The following is a 20432-nucleotide window of genomic DNA, read 5'->3' on the forward strand; positions in this document are numbered from 1 at the left end:
AGTAGTTTTACATGCTTCCACACTGCACTCTGTTCAGCAAATTAGCTTTCCTTTATGTGCACATATATATAGAAAGGTCAGTTTGAAGTGTTAACAGCGAATTCAAGGTTTATGGTTGTTAAAATTGAACAATGAACACAGACATTGTCTAGGCTAAAATTCAACTTGCATCTAAAATTGTCTCAGCTGCCCCCTTTGCTTTCCATTCTTTGTAAAGAACTTTGAAGAAGAATATTGAAGTTGTCATTCATTATTCGAGAAGAAGGAATAATGCTTTGTTCATGAATAATTAAATATCCATCAAAGATCTATGAAGTATGGTAGCTTTGAATTTGGGTTCATTTCTCATTAGCATTTATAACAATACGTGAATTTGAACTAAGCTTGCTTGGAGCTGCAGCAGAAATACGTCTGTTAAATTGTGCCTGAATTCCAAAAGGAAGAATGGGTATCCGTAGCTGTACTAGTCTTAAGTATATTAATACATGTAATTATCTTACTCTGATTATTTAAACAATAAAATGCTTGATTTATTTGTTTCTGACATGTCTAGTTTCTGTTAACCAAAAGTTTAAGTTTATTTATTAATGTCATAAGCAGGCTTATATTAACACTGCAATGAAGTTACTGTGAAAATCCCCTAGCGCCTGTTCAGGTACACTGAGGGAGAATTTAGCATGGCCAATGCATCTAACCAGCACATCCTTTGGACTGTGGGAGAAAACTGGAGTACGCAGAGGAAATCCATGGAGACACAGACTCTGCACAGACAGTGACCCAAGGCAGGAATCAAACCCAAGTCCCTGGTGTTGTGAGCCAGCAGTGCTAACCACTGTGTCAACGTGTTGCCCCAAGTACAGAGTGCTCACCCAAAAGTCAACTGTGACTTTGAGATTAAATTTAAACTGACAGTTTGTTAACTGAAATGAAAATCCAAGCAGTTGGGTACAGTTGGTCATTTGTTAATTGGCCTATCCTTCCTGCCAGATCTGAGTCCAATAAAACCCAAGAGTTCTTGGCTGTTCTAGTACAATTCATGTGAAACCAATCACAAAACCTTTCTTCAAAGGTGCTGTGTTGAGACATCATGCAACCTGAATTTTAGCCTTTCACAGTTAATGACACATGATGCTAGCAGAGGAAAAACTCAAGAGGGACAGACAAGGCAATGCAGACAAAGAAAAAAAAAATAAAACCTTAAACTTGTGCGGCAGAGAATGATGAAACTTGGAAAGAAGAGGAGGAGGAGGAGGAGGATGGGGAGGCCTGTGAGGGGTGTAAATATGATCTAAGGACCATCTGTTATTTGGCTGTCTCACCTGAAAAAAAGTGTAAACAACAACATAACGGTACAAATGCGTCAGAAAAGAATGCAGAGGCATTTCTAAGCAAAGGAGACACTTTCAAGGCTGTCATTTGAAAATAAGAAAAATAACATCCTTCCCTGAGGTTCTTCATCATCATCATCTCTCCATCCAGTGCCAAACACTGTTCTCTGTTCATTGGGACACAGGTGACTAGCTTAGCCCCAAGGCCCAGTGTCAGTCTGTAATTAGCTGGAAAGGGGGATGGTGTGAGGCAGCAGCCAATGATGATTTTTCACCCCCTCATGCCACTGTAGGGTTTTCTTTCTCTTCCATAGTTCCCTGAAGCCGACTGCAATTGGAAACCTGTCACTAGCGGAAGCAATGGGGCAGGTGCCCCACCATATTGTATTTAAAACGCGGACGTACTAAGCCCTTCATTGGCCATGCTAATTTATCCATTAGTGTCAGGGATTAGCAGGGTCAATATAAGGGGTTACAGGGCTAGGGCCTGGCATTGTCAGTGCAGTCTTGATGGGCCAAATGGCCTCCTTCTGCACGGTGGGGATTCTATGCTTCATATAACTTGGTTTGGATTCAAAGCTTTTAACCATAGTTAATCCCACTTATGTTGCCCCCAGAAGATTTTTGTACTAAAGTGGCATTTTCACATTTTGATTTAGCTAATATGGTACAAATTTAAAGTTTTAAAGTTAAAGTTTATTTCTTAGCGTCACAAATAGGCTTATATTAATGCTGCAATGAGGTTACTGTGAAAATCCCCTAGTTGCCACACTCCTGCGCCTGTTTGGGTACATGGAGGGAGAATTTAGCACGGCCAATCCACCTAACCAGCAGTCTGCGCCGGGGGGAAACCCACGCAGACACGGAAGGGAAAGTGCAAACTCCGCACAGATAGTGACCCAAGCTGGTAATCAAACCCGGGTCCCTGGCTCAGTGAGGCAGCAGTGCTAACCACTGTGCCTCCATCTACAGAAAACAATTCTTACTGAAGAAAATTAATGCGGGTGAGTATTTACTACTTTAAATGTGCTAATTTCCACAAAAAGCTGAACATGAATTTATACTTTCTCCAAGAAAAAGAAAATTAAAACTGAATTTGCCTGCTGCATACAGCAGCTTTATTTTAATTGGCCCTGGATTTCCTTTAGATTGGCTTTCCCCTACAAACAGGCACTGTTCAGTAAAAAAAAATCTTAGCTTACTGCACAAATGCTGGTGTCCTTTCAACTGGGGTTTGTTAAGGTATGTCATCCCTGTGTCACCTTAAATTACCCATCACCACTGTCAAGTTCTCCATCAGCACCACAAGGTAGCCGATCAGGTAGCCATAAAGTACTTCAAAGCCAAATTGCAAATGATATTGACTTGCAACAGGACAGCTTGATTGCCTATCCCTGCTTTTAAGGGGTAAATATTCTACCAAAAGCTCCCCATCCTTATTCACCATGACTTTATCAGGAACAGCACAGATTAAACCACTGTCTCATGTTCAGTTATGGAGCAGGCTTCAAAGTGCTGAATACATTTAGTAATACTTCTATCCTAATACCACTGCAGAAATATCTTCCCACCTGATAATTAGTTATCATATTCTATGCCATATTCCGTGCCCATTTTTGATCTCACCCACCCCCCTCTCCCATGCTTTTGTCTCCAGATGCTTAGGGAATAAGCATACCAGAAATATATGACAAGAAATGACATGCAATGTGCACAACAGCACATTATCTTGTAATAGAGCAATAACTTTGCAGTGTGATACCCTGGATTACAACACTGATGCCATGCTATCACCAGTGATACAGACATTATGTTCAGTGTCTCCATTCATATTTTCAAACTCATAATTTAGGTTCACATCTGTTCAGAGTTTCTATTACCTATCCGAAATACATATGCTGGCAGGATAATGGCACCCAGCTCTCCTATTAATCTATCTTCTCTTTCTCAGACTGTCAAATAGAGTCAGGGAAACAATTTTGTGACATCCCTTCTGCAATACTGATAATAGGTACTCTGGCAAATACCCAGAAGGGGAGGATGGGCAGCTCAACACTTACCCTGCCTTCCCCACTCACTGGAATAATGTGAGCAATAGGAAGAGAGCAGGATTAACATTAAAACAGAAAAAAGTAAATCTTATTACAATTAATTATCTCACGCCTTTCCCCAGCAACCCAATTCTGCAACTCAACATGCATTACTCTATGGCATGTGCCAAACTGAAAATTCCTGCTGAGTTAAAAGGAATGTCAGATTCAATGTTTTAAAAAGGATAACAGACATAACAGTTTTAATGCTCACCAGGGAAATTCAGTTTGGCACCTAAATCAGTTTCCACGTGCGGGAAACCAATGTGGCTGTCTCTGTATGGAAAGCTTAAAGGGCAAATGTATCCCTTCATCCAGACTAGGACAAAGTTCAAAAATCAATGCACAAGATACAACCGCATGGAAACCTTCATCAATACCAACCTTCCTTCACCGATACCAACCTTCCTTCACCGATACAAATCTTCCTTCACCGATACCAACCTTCCTTCACCGATACCAACCTTCCTTCACCGATACAAATCTGCCTTCACCGATACCAACCTTCCTTCACCGATACCAACCTTCCTTCACCGATACCAACCTTCCTTCACCGATACAAACCTTCCTTCACCGATACAAATCTTCCTTCACCGATACAAATCTTCCTTCACCGATACAAATCTTCCTTCACCGATACAAATCTTCCTTCACCGATACCAACCTTCCTTCACCGATACCAACCTTCCTTCACCGATACTAACCTTCCTTCACCGATACTAACCTTCCTTCACCGATACAAATCTTCCTTCACCGATACCAACCTTCCTTCACCGATATCAATCTTCCTTCACCGATACTAACCTTCCTTCACCAATACCAACCTTCCTTCACCAATACTAACCTTCCGTCACCAATACCAATCTTCCATCACCAAAACCAACCTTCTGTCACTGTCACCAATACCAACCATCCTTCATCAATATTAACCGTCCTTTGCCAATACTAACCTTCCTCCACCAAAACTAACCTTCTGACACCAGTACCAATCTTTCTTCACCAATACCAACCGTCCTTCATCAATATTAACCATCCTTCACCAATACTAATCTTCTTTCCCCACACTAACCTTCCTTCACCAATACCAACCCTTCACCAACACTAACCTTCCTTTTCCAATACCAACCTTCCATCACCAATACCAGCCTTCCTTCCCCAATACAAACTTTCCTTCAGCAATACTAACCTTCCTTCACCAATTCCAATTTTCCTTTACCAATACTAACCTTCTTTCACTTAAACTAACTTCCCTTCACCCATTCTAACCTTCCTTTACCAATACAAATCTTCCTTCACTAATACTAACCTTCTTCACTAATACTAACCTTCCTTCACTAATACTAACCTTCTTCACCAATACTAACCTTCCTTCACTAATACTAACCTTCCTTCACTAAAACTAACCTTCTTCACCAATACTAACCTTCCTTCACTAATACTAACCTTTCTTCACCAATACTGCTGCCTCACAGCACCAGGGTTCCGAGTTCAATATTAGCAATGGGTGACTGTGCAGATTCTACACATTCTCCCTGTGTCTGCATGGAGTTTCCTCCAGGTGCTCCGGTTTCCTCCCACATTTCAAAGATGGGCAGATTAGGTGGACTGGCATGCTAATTTGCCCCTTAGTGTCAGGGGATGAGCAGGGTAAATACATGGGCATATGGGGATAGGGTCTGGGTGGGATTGCTGTCAGTGCAGGCTGGATGGACTGAATGGTCTCCTGTAAGGAATTCTAAGAACACTAATTTTCCTTCACCAATACAAACATTCTTCTGATATCAAGCTCCCTTCGCCGATGCCAACCTCCCTTCGCTGATGCCAACCTCCCTTCGCCGATGCCAACCTCCCTTCGCCTATACTAACTTCCTTCACCAATACTAACATTCTGTCTCTAATACTAACCATCCTTCACCAATACCAACCTTCCGTTACCAATACGAACCTTCCGTTACCAATACTAACCTTCCTTCACCAATACTAACCTTCTGTCACTAATACTAACCTCCTTCACCAACATTAACATTCTGTCTCTAATACTAAGCTTCCTTCACCAATACCAACCTTCCGTTACCAATACTAACCTTTCTTCACTAATACTCGCCTTCTGTCACTAATACTAACCTTCCTTCACCACTACTCTTTCTTCATCAATACTAACCTTTCCTCACCAATAGTAATCATCCTTCATGAATACTAATCTTCCTTCATGAATACTAACCTTCCTTCATGAATATTAACCTCCCTTCACCAATACTAATCTTCCTTCACTGATACTAGTCTTCCATCATTAATATTAAGTCTCATTCACCAATGCTAATCTCCCTTCACTAATATTAGTCTACCTTCACTAATACTAATTTAAAATTGCTAATATTTCTTCAGCGATGCTAACCATCCTTCATCAATATTAACCTTCCTTCACCAATTATCATTAATACTAATCTTTGACCACTGTACAAAACTCTGCAGAATAGTTAATGGTTACAAGTAGAAGATATAATTTTGTGTGTTTGTGGCTGACGCTGGTGGGGTTATTCAATTTAGGGTCAGAACATTTAGAAAGTTGTTAGCCGCCCTTTAGCATCAGTTATGTGCAGGCGAGCGCCTTACTGAGGTACTTTATCAGTGCTATTAAAATACATTGCTATTTTCAATGGGATAATGCCAAGTTGTCATACTGAGAATTTATAGGAAAGCAGCAACTCTGTGGCTGCAGCATGTGGGTGCTATTAATAGCAACAGAGCTGTGAATGAGGCCAGGACAGTCAATTCGCAAGCAAAATTCAAGACTGATTCTCTCATTAATCATCCACTTTCCCAAATACGATGACTGAGCAAGTGATTTGTAAAGGGTCCATGAACCCAGGACTCTTAAAATAAATTATTGTTCATACAAGAAGTGACAGAGCAAAGAGAGTGGGACAGCAACAAAAGTAGATGGAGCAGACAAGACAGGTGTTAACATCAGAATATAATTGCTGGATAGAGAGGTATTGTCATTAATTGTTCTTATGTGAGTAATATCAGTGCTGGTTTTAATGCTGCACATGGTGGCAGACTTCAAGCTCTACAATAATTCAGTATCTACTCAGTTAATGTTAAATGCTTTCATTCCTCAAATTCAGAGTCACATCTGGAGCAGGCCTCTGTTATGATATGCAGATTTTCCTCAAATGTGAATCTTCAAGAGTCCTTTTTTTAAGATCTAAAATGTATATCTGGCTAGAATATTGAACTGTAGGTTTTATTTTTTGCTGCCACAAATCTGTGCATCCACAACAAGATACTTTAATCCAAATACTTGTTGTGATTTGAGATAGCCAGCTTCCTTTGCACAATCGGTGATATTGGTTCACCCAAGATGGTGCAAGGCATTCACCAGTCCTTCCACTGGATTGTGGGCTAGTTAAGACAGCCTTGTCAACACTCTGTGTGTGGAACAGCTGAGTGAATCAATAGCTGGAGACAGGTGGTGAGGTTTTGATTAACATGGGCAATAAGAGAGGGGTCAGATTGGAGCTAATAGGCCAGACTGTTGCGATCCATCAGAGTCTGAGAGGCCACATTGAGCTTAATCACACTTTGCTTCTCTGGCCCTGCCACAGTGCATAAAGTAGCATGACAGCTGAGACTTGGGTAAGTGGAGTGAGGAAGGTTGCGGAAATCATTAATTTACTATTTTTCTTTAACCAGGATCTGGAGAGGAGGAACGTTCAGATTCCTTCTCGTTTAAAAATAGAAGAGGACAAAAAGTAACAAACAAAAATGGAAATTAATTCATGCCCGCACAACCTCTGCTTGAGGCAAGTGGAGGTATCTCTGGATTTTATGATTAGGAGTCACAGAACTTGCTTAAGGTAAAACATTGCACATTTTAAGGATTCCCCTCCCCCACCCCCCGAAGAATTCCTGCAGATTTTCAGATGAAACCAGAGAGACATTTCCATCAAATTTCTGCAGATTTGTGATAGCCGCCTCATCGTTAGTCAGGAGAAGTTTTCTAGCCAGTTATTAAATGTGTGATTAATTTTTAATGGTCATTTCATGAGCTGTCTTCTGTTAGCTGAAATCACCCAATGTGTCAAATATGTTGAGAACCAGAAGACAGATTGCATTCAAGTAGAAATATGTTTGAGCTGGTGTATTTTTTCATGCTGCACAGATTTAAGAACACTCTATTCTATGTCCATTTGCACGATTATCCCTGTTTGGTCAGGTTTCAGTTCTATCCTGGGTTAAGAGGTTGAGCCAGTAACCTGCTGCCAGGCTGCCTGAACTCTCAACTTTATAACTGGGCACCAGGACATGAGGAGAATGTCTCCACTTAATCACCCTCCCAAAAATGGCATTGGATACCTAGCAACAAAGTGATAAAGTGGGCTCAATCGATTTATGCATTGAAATTAGTAATTAACGGATGTTTCAAACATGCTGAGATCTTCCCTACTCTTCCGTTGGTGAACAGGAGAGGTTAGAAATCTCAAATGATTAATGATTAACATGGAGAGTCAGAAGCTGTATTTCTTGGACTCATTATAGCTCCTTTATTGGTGACAAAGACAAGCTTTGGCTTGCCAGAGGTCCCTATGGAGAAATTTCAGTCTCAATTTACCATTTGTAACAGCTCACTGGCAACACATATTGCACGTCAGATAGCAATTCATTTGCATAATTACTATTGAAAGGTCATTGTTAACTTATTTCCTTCTGACTGCTTATTGCGTGTTAAACAGTCCCGCATCCAATTTATATCAGCAGACGCCTGGTCTTTAATATACCAGACCTCTGAGTAGCAATGCTTAGGAGATGCAATGAATTGCTGACTGCTAATCACAAGGGTCCATTTTGTTGCTATGCATCTAGCTGCTTATTAGACTCTTACCACAGATTTCCGGATACTTGCTCGTGGCTTTGGGATAGGTTTGCCAGCTTTGCTTTCCAGGCTATCTTGCATGGTGGACGGAGCGTGGCCACCTTTCCTGGCTTGTAGGGCCAACTGATAGGCCACTTCGAAAGCTTGTCCCAGTGTTAAAATGATCTCATAGGCTAAATTCTGGAGGGGGGGGGGAGGGGAAATAAAAAAATATGAAACAAAAAATGTTGGATTTGTCAAGAGTCATCTGAACACAGCCGAAGAAGGGTAACGTGAAAGGAATTGTGCGCATGTAACTGAAGCCTATTTTCTAAATTCAGTGGGGTCAGGAGTAGTGAGCTCTGATTATTCTAATCCCTAAAGTAAGAACGATGAATGTCATATCTGGTTACATTATCCATTTTTGATTTTACTTGTTAAAGCTGCAACATATTAGCCTAAAAGTGGCATGTTTTATAATTAAAGTCAAGTCCAACTCATTATATAAAATATTACATTAGGCTCAGTTTATTAATATTCCATCCTGAAATTTTTTTTCCCCTTGCACCAACTGGCATGCATCTGATTTGCTATCAGCGATATGGATATATAAATAAATAACCGTGAGGTGTTTGCTTTTGACAGGTTATTCATACCACCTCATTTTTACATTGCTCTCTGAGGCTATGCAGCATAATTGTGATTCAAAAGGTTGAATTGTGTCAGCATTTAAAACAAACCTGACAGATTGCTAATATCTAATGCGCTTACTGCCAACAATTTTAACTGCAACACTGTGGATCTCCATGGAAACAGCAGGATCCCTTCCACTGCAGCTGTGTTGCTGATTCTGACTGGTGAGCTCTGCAGCACCGGGGTTCGTTTTGTAGTCATTTCTAGTGCATTGCCATTAGAATGTTCGGGCAAATATTCTCAGGAGTGGCAGGTAACCTGACTTGAACATCTTCTCACATTCAGTCTGAGTTCTCCCTTTGTTAAAATTCAAAGGATATTTACTCCCAATGTTTGAGTCCATTTGATGGCACAGTTGTTATCCACGTGGGCGGCATGGTGGCACAGTGGTTAGCACTGCTATTTCACAGTGCCAGGGACTTGGGCTTGAGTCACCGGCTGTGCATAGTTTGCACATTCTCCCCATGTCAGCATGGGTTTCCTCTGGGTGCTCTGGTTTCCTCCCATGGTCCAAAGGTGTGAGGGTTAGGTGGATTGGCCATGCTAAATTGCCCCTTAATGTCAGAGGGACTAGCAAGGGTAAATGCACAGGGTTGTGGGAATAGGGCCTCGGTGGAATTGAGGTCAGTGCAGATTTGATGGGCTGAATGGCCTCCTTCTGCACTGTAGGATTCTATGATCCACATGAGTTCAAGAATATTTTAGACACAAGTGGTTAAATTTTGAAGAATAGCTAAATGAGAATATCATTAAGAGATACACCGTTTCAAAATGAAGCTGCAACTGTCACTATTTTGACAGGGCAACTTGTAGTTGCTGTAAAATATTCTAATTTGCACTGTTTCAGAAGAGTAAAAACATTTTTTGGCCTCTAGAAAAATGGATATACTCTTAGTTATAACCTTAAGGTTCCAAAATGTTCACTGCAAAGTAATACACTACTGGTCCAGATCTTCTGCTCTCTGGCTCTTTGGAGATCCAAGAGCATGTCAGCATCCCACAGACATCCCGCTCCCGGCCTTGGTGCCAATTACCTGGGAAGTTTGAACTTCGGACCGCCAACCCATTCTCCCGGGACCCTCCTTGAAAGTGCCTGATTCTAAACTGGAGTCAGGGTATCGGAAAGTTCTGGTGAATAGTTAGCCAGGAAATATCAGCCCGAAAAATCTTAATCTAACTCCTGGGTAACTAAAGAACTGATACCCTCAATCACACTGACCCTACCAACTCTCCCACTGACGCCTAACCCTCCTCAAATATCTTCAATCCTGAGCTTAGGGTGGAGATTTAGGATGGGTATAAGTGACTTACCCAGAAACATTAGCCAGCTTAAAACCTAGTCTAACAACAGGGCAACTCCACACCTGACCCCACTAATTGCTCACTCCCAATCACACAACTACCCCCCCCCCCCCCCCCCCCAATGATCTGGCCTGACTACACCCCTGTCACAACCCAGTTACCCCTCCAACCCAAATATATCCCCGATCACTGGAACACTCCCATGACTATCCCACCACCCGTTAAAACAACATGCCGACTCATTCACCCACTGGACCTGTCCAGTCCACCTGCTCAGTGACCTACCCACTCACCCACCTACCTACTTCAGCCACTCACTAACCCAATCATCTACCCAGCTACCCAGTCACTCACCCGGCCAAACACGCACCCATTCACCAACCCACACTCATTCATTAAAAGAACGGACCTCAAATTCCCAAATACAGCAGCCCCTTCTGTAAAAAGGTGCATCCGCCTTCCCCCGGCTCTACTCCGATCTCTGTTAGCTGGAATTGAGAGGTTCCAGAATAAATGGGCCACTGCATCAGATCAGGACAATCTTCATGAGCAGCAGCAAGGGTTGGGCCATCATTTTGCGGAAATTGGTGAGGCAGAGAAAGCTGCTGCTTTATGTTGTAGCTCTGTAACTGTTCAATGACAGCCTCATTCAACCAATTCTGCACAAGAATTTAAAGACTCGTGTCTACAACTAACCTGGACAGCAACAGTGCCACACAATCGACTCAAACGCTGGGTGTAAATATACTTTGAATTTTAACATAGTGGAACTATATGCAAATTATGGCAAGATGTTCTAGTCAGAGCATGAGCTGCTCTTGAGAATATTTACATAAGCATACAAATGGTAATACAGGGTCCTGTTTCGGATGGTGTAATAGATATACACAAATACAGCAATGAGGGGAACAGAGTACAAATCAGATTTTTTAAATTCATTCGTGGGACCATGGGCATTGCTGGCTAGGATTTTTCTTGGACTTAGGGAGACCAAGGCAGGTTTGAAACAAGTGTGTGGCTTTCTAAGCCATTTCAGAGGGCGATCGCATTGCAGAATGGATAAGCATTGCTTGTTTCCTCCACTGAACGACATTAGTGAACCAGATGGAATTTTATGATCAAACAACAGTTTCATGATCATTATTAATGAGGCTAACATTTTACTCCTAATTATTAATTAATTGAATTTAAATTGCCCAGCTGCGATGTTGGGATTTGAACTCATGTTACACTTCAAGAGTCAGGACCTCAGGATTAGTCCAGTAATATCACAATTACAGTACCCCTGATATCCACTTAATCTTTAAAAATATCTGGACATGCAGTACAAGTGAACATACTGGCTTATACCTTTTCCTTTGATTCAAATTCAATCCTCAAAAAAATCTTACTTTCAAAGAACAACTTAACAAATGCAATTTAATTTTACTCTTTTTAGAATGATGAAATGCAGATTGAGCCAACACATCAAGGGTTGGATTTGGTTGTGAGCCAATACCAAGGCACTAGTCTTTATCAATTGGGAATAGGAAGATAGCTTATGTGTTTGTTCATTTTTGTGCACTGCTCAAATAGTCACCAAAAACTGAAACAGAAAACACAGCTAGTTGTTTGGTGCCCAGTTCCATAGTGAAGTGGAATCCAACCAGAAAAAGGCGGGGAGGGGGAAAAGAAAAAAAAAAATCACACATCAGAATCTCTCCATCAGTTCAGAAAAAGATGAAAAATGTCAAGAGACTGACCACATCAAACGCGCTGAATACATGACAGTAGTGGTAACTCGACTTTAAATCTTTGGTGATGTAAGCAAAGGTAGAAAGATCTTCGGGGTCTTGAGCAGCGCAAGAAATGTTCCTAATTTCATGCTCGGTGATGATGTTCTGCAGGTGGTTAAAAGTATTAAAATTAGCAGGTTTCCAAATAACAGAAAAGAGACATTTGCAGGGCTGAACACAAAATATGTACAAAATTCATCGCATGTAATTAGCAAGGCTCGTGGCTACGTAGGAAGATGTGAAATTGCTTTCAGTTTTTTTTAATCTGAGATGTTAAGAAAGTACTGTTGGTTTGCCTCTGGAAGCAAGTCAGGAATTGCTAGGAGTCACTCATTCACAGTGTGTTTAAATTACATTCAAGTCCTTCACCCTTTTATTGTTAGCAGCTTGGCCATATATGACTTGCATAAAACATCATCCGCCTGCATTAATTTCAGTGAACAGATGATAACTGCTAATTCATTGGGACTTCGATACAGCAGAGAGAAGAATATTTAGAACTCCATGCCACAAGTAGCGACAATCGCTCAGTAATGGAACTCTCTGCAAAACCAATCCTAAAATGATTGGAATTTTTTTTAAGTTGCTGAAAATTATTCCTGCTTGATACCATATTGATACAAGATGCTGTCTGAATGGTCAATTATAAACAATCATTGATGTTATGTTTATAACGGAATAAGGGGTACAATCGAAGGAAAGGCTTCTGACAATGTCTAGAATTAAGATGGCAAAAGTTTGGGGGTGGGCTAAGTTGAGTCAGCTGCTCTACAAGAATGGAAAATAATGTCCAAATTCAAATATTTCCAGCTGAAATATAATGTGTAAGACAGACTCCTGGCAGACTTTCAGTTATAAATAGAGGGGGAACAGATTTTCTGAAATGATAGCCTACCTGAAATGATAACTGAGAACCTCAGTTGCCACAGGTCAACTCTTTCTGGCTTTTGGATGGAACAGCTTTGTGACAATGTTTGGCTATCCTAAGCTTTAAGAGCTAGATAACGTGCAGACATTTTCAAACAACATTTTAATGTCTGTGCCATTTGGTTAGAAAGTGAAACTAGTTTTGATGAAGCTACACCAACACAAAGCTTACGCTGTGCGAGGAAATCTAATGCTGTCAGACTGAAGTCAGTGTGGTCTGCAGGCCTGGGAAAAGCTGATAACTCCATAAGCTCATGGCAGCCTATCTTTCTCTTGCTGGATTTAATATTTTATATTTTTGTAGATAGCTTCTTTTTGAAATCCCAGCTCCAATGAAACATACATTCTGATGAAGTCTCCCGCTCATTGTACGAACTACAATATTAAAAATTCTGGATCCATGAAATAAGGCCATTCCAGCTCCCAGGATAATGAGACCAATTTTCTTTTTCACTCCAAACCAGTGAACATTAGATGGTAGTAGGGATAATTTAATTTCTTATTATAACTTTTACTGAATTACTGCGCTCCCAACATTGATCCCTTGTCTCTCCAAATTAAATTACAGTGTTCTATTACACAGTTACTGCACTTTATATTGCTGGTTGCATGGACATGCAGGTTTTTCCCCTAATATATTAAAATGGTCTGAGTGCACCAATCTCTGTGACCAGGTGAGAAACACAACAGAAATTGATGGCACGTACAGAGCTCTGGATGCGTTGAGTCAAGGGAGTTTTTAAACATATATTTTTTCCTGGAACCAGAACACCATTGGCAAGGCAAGCATTTATTGCCCATCCCTAATTGCCCCTCAAGAAGGTGGTGATGACTCGCCTTCTTAAACTGCTGCAGTCCTCATGGTGTAGGTACACCCACAATGCAATTAGAGAGTTTCGGGATTTTGACCTAGAGACAGTGAAGGAATAATGAGATTATTCCAAGTCAGGATAGCTGGGAGAATTTGCAGATGACAATCTTCCCATGCATCTGCTCTTCTAGGTGGTAGAAATCACAGGCATGGGAGGTGTTGTTGAAGGAGCCTTGGTGAGTTGTTACATTCCACCTTGTAGATGGTACAGAGGGCTGCTCCTATGCACCAGTGGTGGAGGGAATGAATGTTTAAGATAGTGAATGGAGGCATCAATCAAAGGAGTTGTTTTGTCATGAATGTTGCAAAGCTTCTCTAGCATTGTTGTTGTTGTTGCTGTACTCACCCTGGCGAGGGGAGATTATTCCACCACTCTCCTGACCTGGGCCTTGCAGATGTTGGATAGGCTCTGAGAAATAAGAGTTTTTCACCATAGAGTTTCCAGCCTCTGACCTGCTCTTGTAGCGATAGTATTTATATGGCTGGTCCCGCTATGTTTTGGTAACCACTTGGGTGTTGATAGTGGGAGAATTCAATGACAGTAATTCCACTGAAAGGGGAGATAGTTAGGTGCCCTCTTGTTGGAGGTGGTCATTATCTGACACTTGCGTGGCATGAAAGTCATCTGCAGCTTATCAGCTGAATTGCTTGTAGGTATGAATGGAAGTTTATGTAGTTTGGTGTTAAATGTGTGCACTATGGTTAATTGGAATCCATCTGAAAGTAGGCAAGTGGTAACATGGAATTCATCACAACCCAATCAACTCGTGGAAAGGGAAGTGTTGTGAAAGTATCCAATCAATGCAAAGCTATTATTCTGCGGTTTAATCATGCAACCGAGAATCAGCTGAAAACCATTTGGCAATAACAAAATCACACCGTGTTTAACTTCACATTCTAACAGATAATGTTGTATTTGGGACATACGGGATTTTATTCCATTACTGGCAGGAAGCCTTTTGAAAATTCAGGTGCCGCTGTGATTGGGTGAACGTATGTGATTTTTCTGCCCCCGGATATAAATTGACAACTGTTTTTATCTAAAAAGCTGGTAGAAATGGATAATTTTGACTGAAGGAGGGTTACCTAAGTGAACTGTGAATGGAGAACAGCAGACAAGAGAACAAAATGAATAGTTCTCCAAGAGAGGTACAAGATCATGAGGGATTTTTATCACTTTTAATCCAGAGCAGCAGACATGTGTGCTTGGCCAAGAAAAGAAATTGTTGAAGGGTAAACAATATAGAATTTAAGGTTAGATTGGGTTTAAGTTATCTTCTTTTTGAGCTTGCAATGAGAATCTATAAAGGAGTTGCCCACAGAAGATTAAATGAGTTGGGTGACATGATATAGCAGATGATTACCAGTCTCTGGAAAGAACAATCTTAAGAGGCTGAATTCTTTTTATACGCTTAATATTCTTGCAAAACACATTTAAAAACCTCTCCCCCTTTCTTGTTGTTGTTGTAAAAATGTTGCCCTGTGGCACTGAATCACAATATAGTCCAGATACATTCTGAATACATATGGTCGTATATGGATGTGGACAGAAGCCTTTCCCATAATGTGCCTCAACCCTACTTGGCCACATCAATGAGTCATTTCAGTTTCTCACAGAAGCTCTTCCTGCTGTCTCTCAGTGATAATTTAGCTAGCAGACACTTTTGTATCACAGGCTAGTGTGCAGTAAAAACTGGACTGATCCCAAACTCATATGGTCTTTGAAACTTGAGAGGTGGCACAAGATTTTTAGGCGATCAGCCTCAATTAGATATCAACTTGGTCCCAAATGTACCCAAAGTCTCTAAAAATTTATCTTATTTTCAAAATGATTAAAAATGTGGTTTATTGCAATACAAAAATCAGATTCTCCCAAATATCAGAATTGTGGCAGTGTCCAGCTGATTTTTGGACATCTGAATTAGAAAGAGTAGGCCACTCAGCCCAGAAAGCCTGCTCCATCATTCAATAATTCTGGCTGATTTCACTGTAATCTCAACTCCATATTCCCCCTTAACCTTTCACCCCCTTGCTCATCAAGAATCTATCCATCATTATCTTAAAAATATTCAAAGGCTCTGCTTCCATCACCTTCTCAGGAATATTCAAAGTTTAAACTTTATTTATTAGTATCACAAATATTCTTCCATTAACACTGCACTGCAGTGAAAATCTCCTGGACACCACACTCCGGCACCTGTTGAGATACACTAAGGGAGAATTTACCATGGCCAATGCACCCAAACCAGCACATCATTTGGACCGTGTGAGGAAACTGGTGCACACGGAGAGAGTGTGCAGGCTCCGCACAGACAGCGTCCCAAGCCGGGAATCAAACCTGGGTCACTGGTTCTGAGGCAACAGTGCTAACCACTGTGCTGCTGTGCCGCTGCCTCTATCACCTTCTGAGGAAGAGAGTTCCAAGGACTCACAATCGTCAGAGGAAACAATTCTCTTCATCTCTAGTCTTCAGTGGGCAACCCCTTATGTTTGAACTGTGATCCCGAGATCTAGACTCTCCGACAAGAGGAAACATCCTTTCTGCATTGACCCGGTCAAGGCCCCTCAGCATCTTATATACTTCAATCAAGTCCCCTTTTACCTTTCTAAACCTCAGCTGACATAAGCCAAGCCTGTCCACCCTTTCCTCAGAAGTGTGCTTTCCAGCTATTAGTCTAGTAAACCCTGGCTTAAAAAGAAAGAACAGAAAAATTTGTGCCTTGCCTTGTTTGCAGCATCGATGAACTTTACACCTTTGTACGAGATTGAAAGTATAATTGTAGGAATCTTCTTCATTTGTTCTGAAGCCTTCTGGGAAACAGGACAGTCAGTTACTTTCTCAAAAATAATGACTTTAGGAACATCAAACACTTTCAACAGATTGGATAAGCCTGACTGAAGCTCCACGCTGAAAGCATACTTGAAACACAAGATTCTTTGAGCAAATTTGACTGTGGTTCAGGTTCTGGCTGACAGATCTCTATTTTTGTAATGCTAGTGCTAGTTATTTAATTGAGCATAGTAATGAATGCTAACTGCCAGTCAAAACACTCCCAAAGGAAATAAAGTTGAACACCAAGGGTAACGTTTTTCCAAAGGAGTAGTCAGGGTGATTTGTGTCTTGGAAGTCTCTGTAAGCAGGGGGCACTATTTCTAAGAGATGGCAGGTATGGGAGGTGGCAAATTAAGGATAGTGGGTGGGTGTACCATGTTGCTGATCCAGACGGCCAACAGCATGGCACTGCCACCAAGAAAGATGGGTCGCTGCTGAGGAAACTAGGGAAGCAGGGGGGTGCCACCAAATGCAAGTGCCCAAAAAGGGGTGAGCATGACTTCATTTTTTATAAAGCTCAACTAGGCCGGTATCAGAATAGAAGGGGAAAAATGGCCGACCAAGGAAGCAACCTCTGTACAACTGGCGACATCCCCTCTGAGCAGAGGGACTGACAAAATGGAGTATGGGAAAATCGCCCTTAATTGGGCCTTCAAATTCAAAATGGCTGCCGATCGCCAGCCAGTAAGAGACTGTTTTTGGCTGGTCTCTTCAATTCCATGAACAATTTATTGCATTAGGATAGTAAAAGATGCTGTTTCTGTTCTGTCCCTGTGAAGAATACATAGAATCATAGAAACCCTGCAGTGCAGAAAAAGGCCATTTGGCCCATTGAGTCTGCATCGACCACAATCCCACCCATTCCCTACCTCCACATCCATCCGCTAATCCCTCTAACCTACATATCTCAGGACACTAAGGGGCAATTTTAGCATGGCCAATCAACCTAACCCGCACATCTTTGGACTGAGGGAGGAAACCAGAGCACCCGGAGGAAACCCACACAGACACAAGGAGAATGTGCAAACTCCACAGAGTCAGTGACCCAAGCTGGGAATTGAACCCAGGTCCCCGGAGCTGTGAAGCAGCAGTGCAAACCACGTGCTACCGTGTCGCCCCAACCACGAATGATAAAAACTTAAGGCAGAACGGCTGTCCTTCTGAAATGTACTCAGAGCTCCTGTCTTACTTTGGTCTGGAGCATGAATCAATCAGTTTATATTCTGAAGGTTGTAATGGTGCTTCTGTACACTCAGACACCAAAGCCATCAGGACAGGAATTCTCCCCAAAATACAGGAAGGCTGGATGGTCATTTATAGACAAGTCTTCCAGTCACTTCAAAAACACAGTTACTCGTTCTCGTCATGATTCCCACAAAAAAAAAGTGCTCAAATGTTCTAAAATCTATTGCTATTACAATACTCATTGCAGTGACTGAAGAATTCAATAGTTGGTCGCATCATTGAGTTGTAGTATACTGGAGCACAGGGAGTGTGTAATGGTGATTAGGGTTGCCATCTCTGGCTGGGTATATTCCGAAAGACCCCAAGGGAAATGATGTCACAGAAAGCCAGCAGCAAGGAACGCCCAGGGATGCTCGAAAATACAACTCATTCCCATTGAACCATCTCCATCCCTGCCTCAAGAAGTTAATGTGAGAAATGCACATTATTTTATGATAAGGCCCCTCTGTTGGTTTTGGTTGCTCTGGAGGATGCTGCAAGTAAACTCCCGCTGCCATTGGATTATTTAAAAGTCCAACTGATCATCAAATCACAGAATCCTTACAATACAGAAGAGGCCATTCAGCCCATCGAACCTGCGCTGACAATAATCCCACCCAGATCCTACCCCCATAACCCTATGTATTTACCTTATTAATCCCCCTAACACTAAGGGACAATTTAGCATGGCCAATCCATCTAACTTGTACATCCTTGGAGTGTTCTGATTTAACATCTTCTGGAAGGTTTACTTTTATCACCAGGACTTAATGCCAATTCCAGGCGACCCCCAAGCTATACCGGGAGGATTGGAGGTCCTAAATATCCACAGAGATTTTTGATCTCAGCCTCACTGAACAGGAAATACAAAGCAATAAGTTTTGGTTGAGGAGACTTGTGTCACCCAGATCCTTATATTAACAAGCATGTTGAATAGTTATACAATATGAAGATATGAAGACTTTTTTTATTCATTCGTGGGACATGAGTGTCACTGGCTGGCCAGCATTTATTGCCCATCCATAGTTGCCCTTGGAGTGCAGTTAAGAGTCAACCACATTGCTGTGGCTCTGGAGTCACATGTTGGCCAGACCAGGCAAGGATGGCAGATTTCCTTTCCTAAAGGACATTAGTGAGCTAGATGTTTTTTTTCAATAATCGACAATGGTTTCATGGTCGTCAGTAGATTGTTAATTTCAGATTTTTTTTATTGAATTCAAATTGAATAGGGATGGTACATTGGCACAGTGGTTAGCACTGCTGCCTCACAGCGCCAGGATCCCAGGCTCAATTCCGGCCTTGGGTCACTGTCTGTGTGGAGTTTGCACATTCTTCCCATATCTGCGTGGGTTTCCTCTGGGTGCTCCGATTTCCTCCCACAGTCCAAAGATGTGTGGGTTAGGTTGACTGGCCATGATAAATTGACCCTCAGTGAGGAGGAATAGCAGGGTAGATGTGTGGGGTTACGGGAATAGGGATTGGGTGGGATTGTGGTCCGGACAGATTCGATGGGCTAATGGCCTCCTTCTGCAAAGGCTCTATAAAATTCCACCATCTGCTGTGGCGAGTTTCGAACCTGGGTCCCCAGAACATCAGTTGAGTTTCTGGATTAATAGTCTAGTGACAATACTACTAGGCCATCGCCTCCCCAAGACTATTACGGGGTTAACTGTGATCACACAATGGATGTAGCAAAATTAGAAACTCATTAGGCAGGATTCTCCGGTCTCATCCATGGTGAGTGAGAATGGGAAAATCTGGCATTCCAGCCAAAACTCCATTCACCCTCAGCAGCACCGGAAAATCCCAGCCACGAACGAGAATGGAAGATTTGGGCCATTGTTTTGCTCGAGTCTGATGACAAATCCCATGTGATTAGCAGATGTTCCCTCGGGGTTTAAAGACATTCTCTGCTTAACTTAACTACTAATGTGGCTGCTTGGTGAGTATCTCAATTCCTCTGACACCATGCTGTACTGAACAAAGATCTTGTAATGGAGAACGCACCCGCATCTTAGAGCAGGCATCCTGTGTTGACTCTGTCCCTCGCAACTCCTTCACCAACATGGATCCTAAATACTGAAGACAAGAAAAGAAAATTACTTCTTGTCCTGACTCCTGTGAAGGAGCACTGTGAAGATGCATAATTATTTCCAAATATAATGGCCCATGTTTCTTTCAGCAATCAAAATTAATATTTTGACTATTAAATATCTAAAATGAGTACATACCAGATGGAAAAAAAAAGCATGCTGTAGAAACTGGGCCCAAAATTGTTAAAGAAGGTAATTATGGTGAAAGAAATAAAAAAAACTGTACAAAACCTACTGGAATCAGGCAGAATATAGGAAAAAGCTAAGACAGACTGAAGTAGGTATTAGTGGCACTAAGAAAAGCAGCAGAGTTAAACATAGTAAAAGACATAACTAGTGATGCAATAACTGCTATATCACCGCTATTAAATGGTGAGGGTTACAAGCTCATTGTACAATTGTACTGCTGACTGTAATTGCTACTTTGCAATGTTCCAAATG

General features: G+C 41.6%; 1 protein-coding gene across 15 annotated transcripts in view; it reads right to left on the reverse strand.

Moving 5' to 3' along the window:
• anks1b (ankyrin repeat and sterile alpha motif domain containing 1B) overlaps positions 1-20432 on the reverse strand; it is an 833073-nt gene that overhangs the window by 5082 nt on the left and 807559 nt on the right. For 7 of the 15 annotated variants that reach the window (XM_080207311.1, XM_080207317.1, XM_080207316.1 and 4 more), the window contains 5 exons: positions 19906-19977; positions 16566-16652; positions 12011-12148; positions 8304-8474; positions 1197-1319 (listed from right to left, as the gene is read on the reverse strand). In XM_080207311.1, coding sequence (XP_080063437.1) covers positions 1197-1319; positions 8304-8474; positions 12011-12148; positions 16566-16652; positions 19906-19977 — 591 coding nt within the window. The remainder of the gene's footprint in view (positions 1-1196; positions 1320-8303; positions 8475-12010; positions 12149-16565; positions 16653-19905; positions 19978-20432) is intronic. The other 8 variants (XM_080207323.1, XM_080207312.1, XM_080207324.1 and 5 more) reach the window with 3 other exon arrangements.

This window comes from Carcharhinus amblyrhynchos, chromosome 19 (genome assembly GCF_965287045.1).
Source record: "Carcharhinus amblyrhynchos chromosome 19, sCarAmb.v2.hapA, whole genome shotgun sequence".
NCBI lineage: Eukaryota > Metazoa > Chordata > Chondrichthyes > Carcharhiniformes > Carcharhinidae > Carcharhinus > Carcharhinus amblyrhynchos.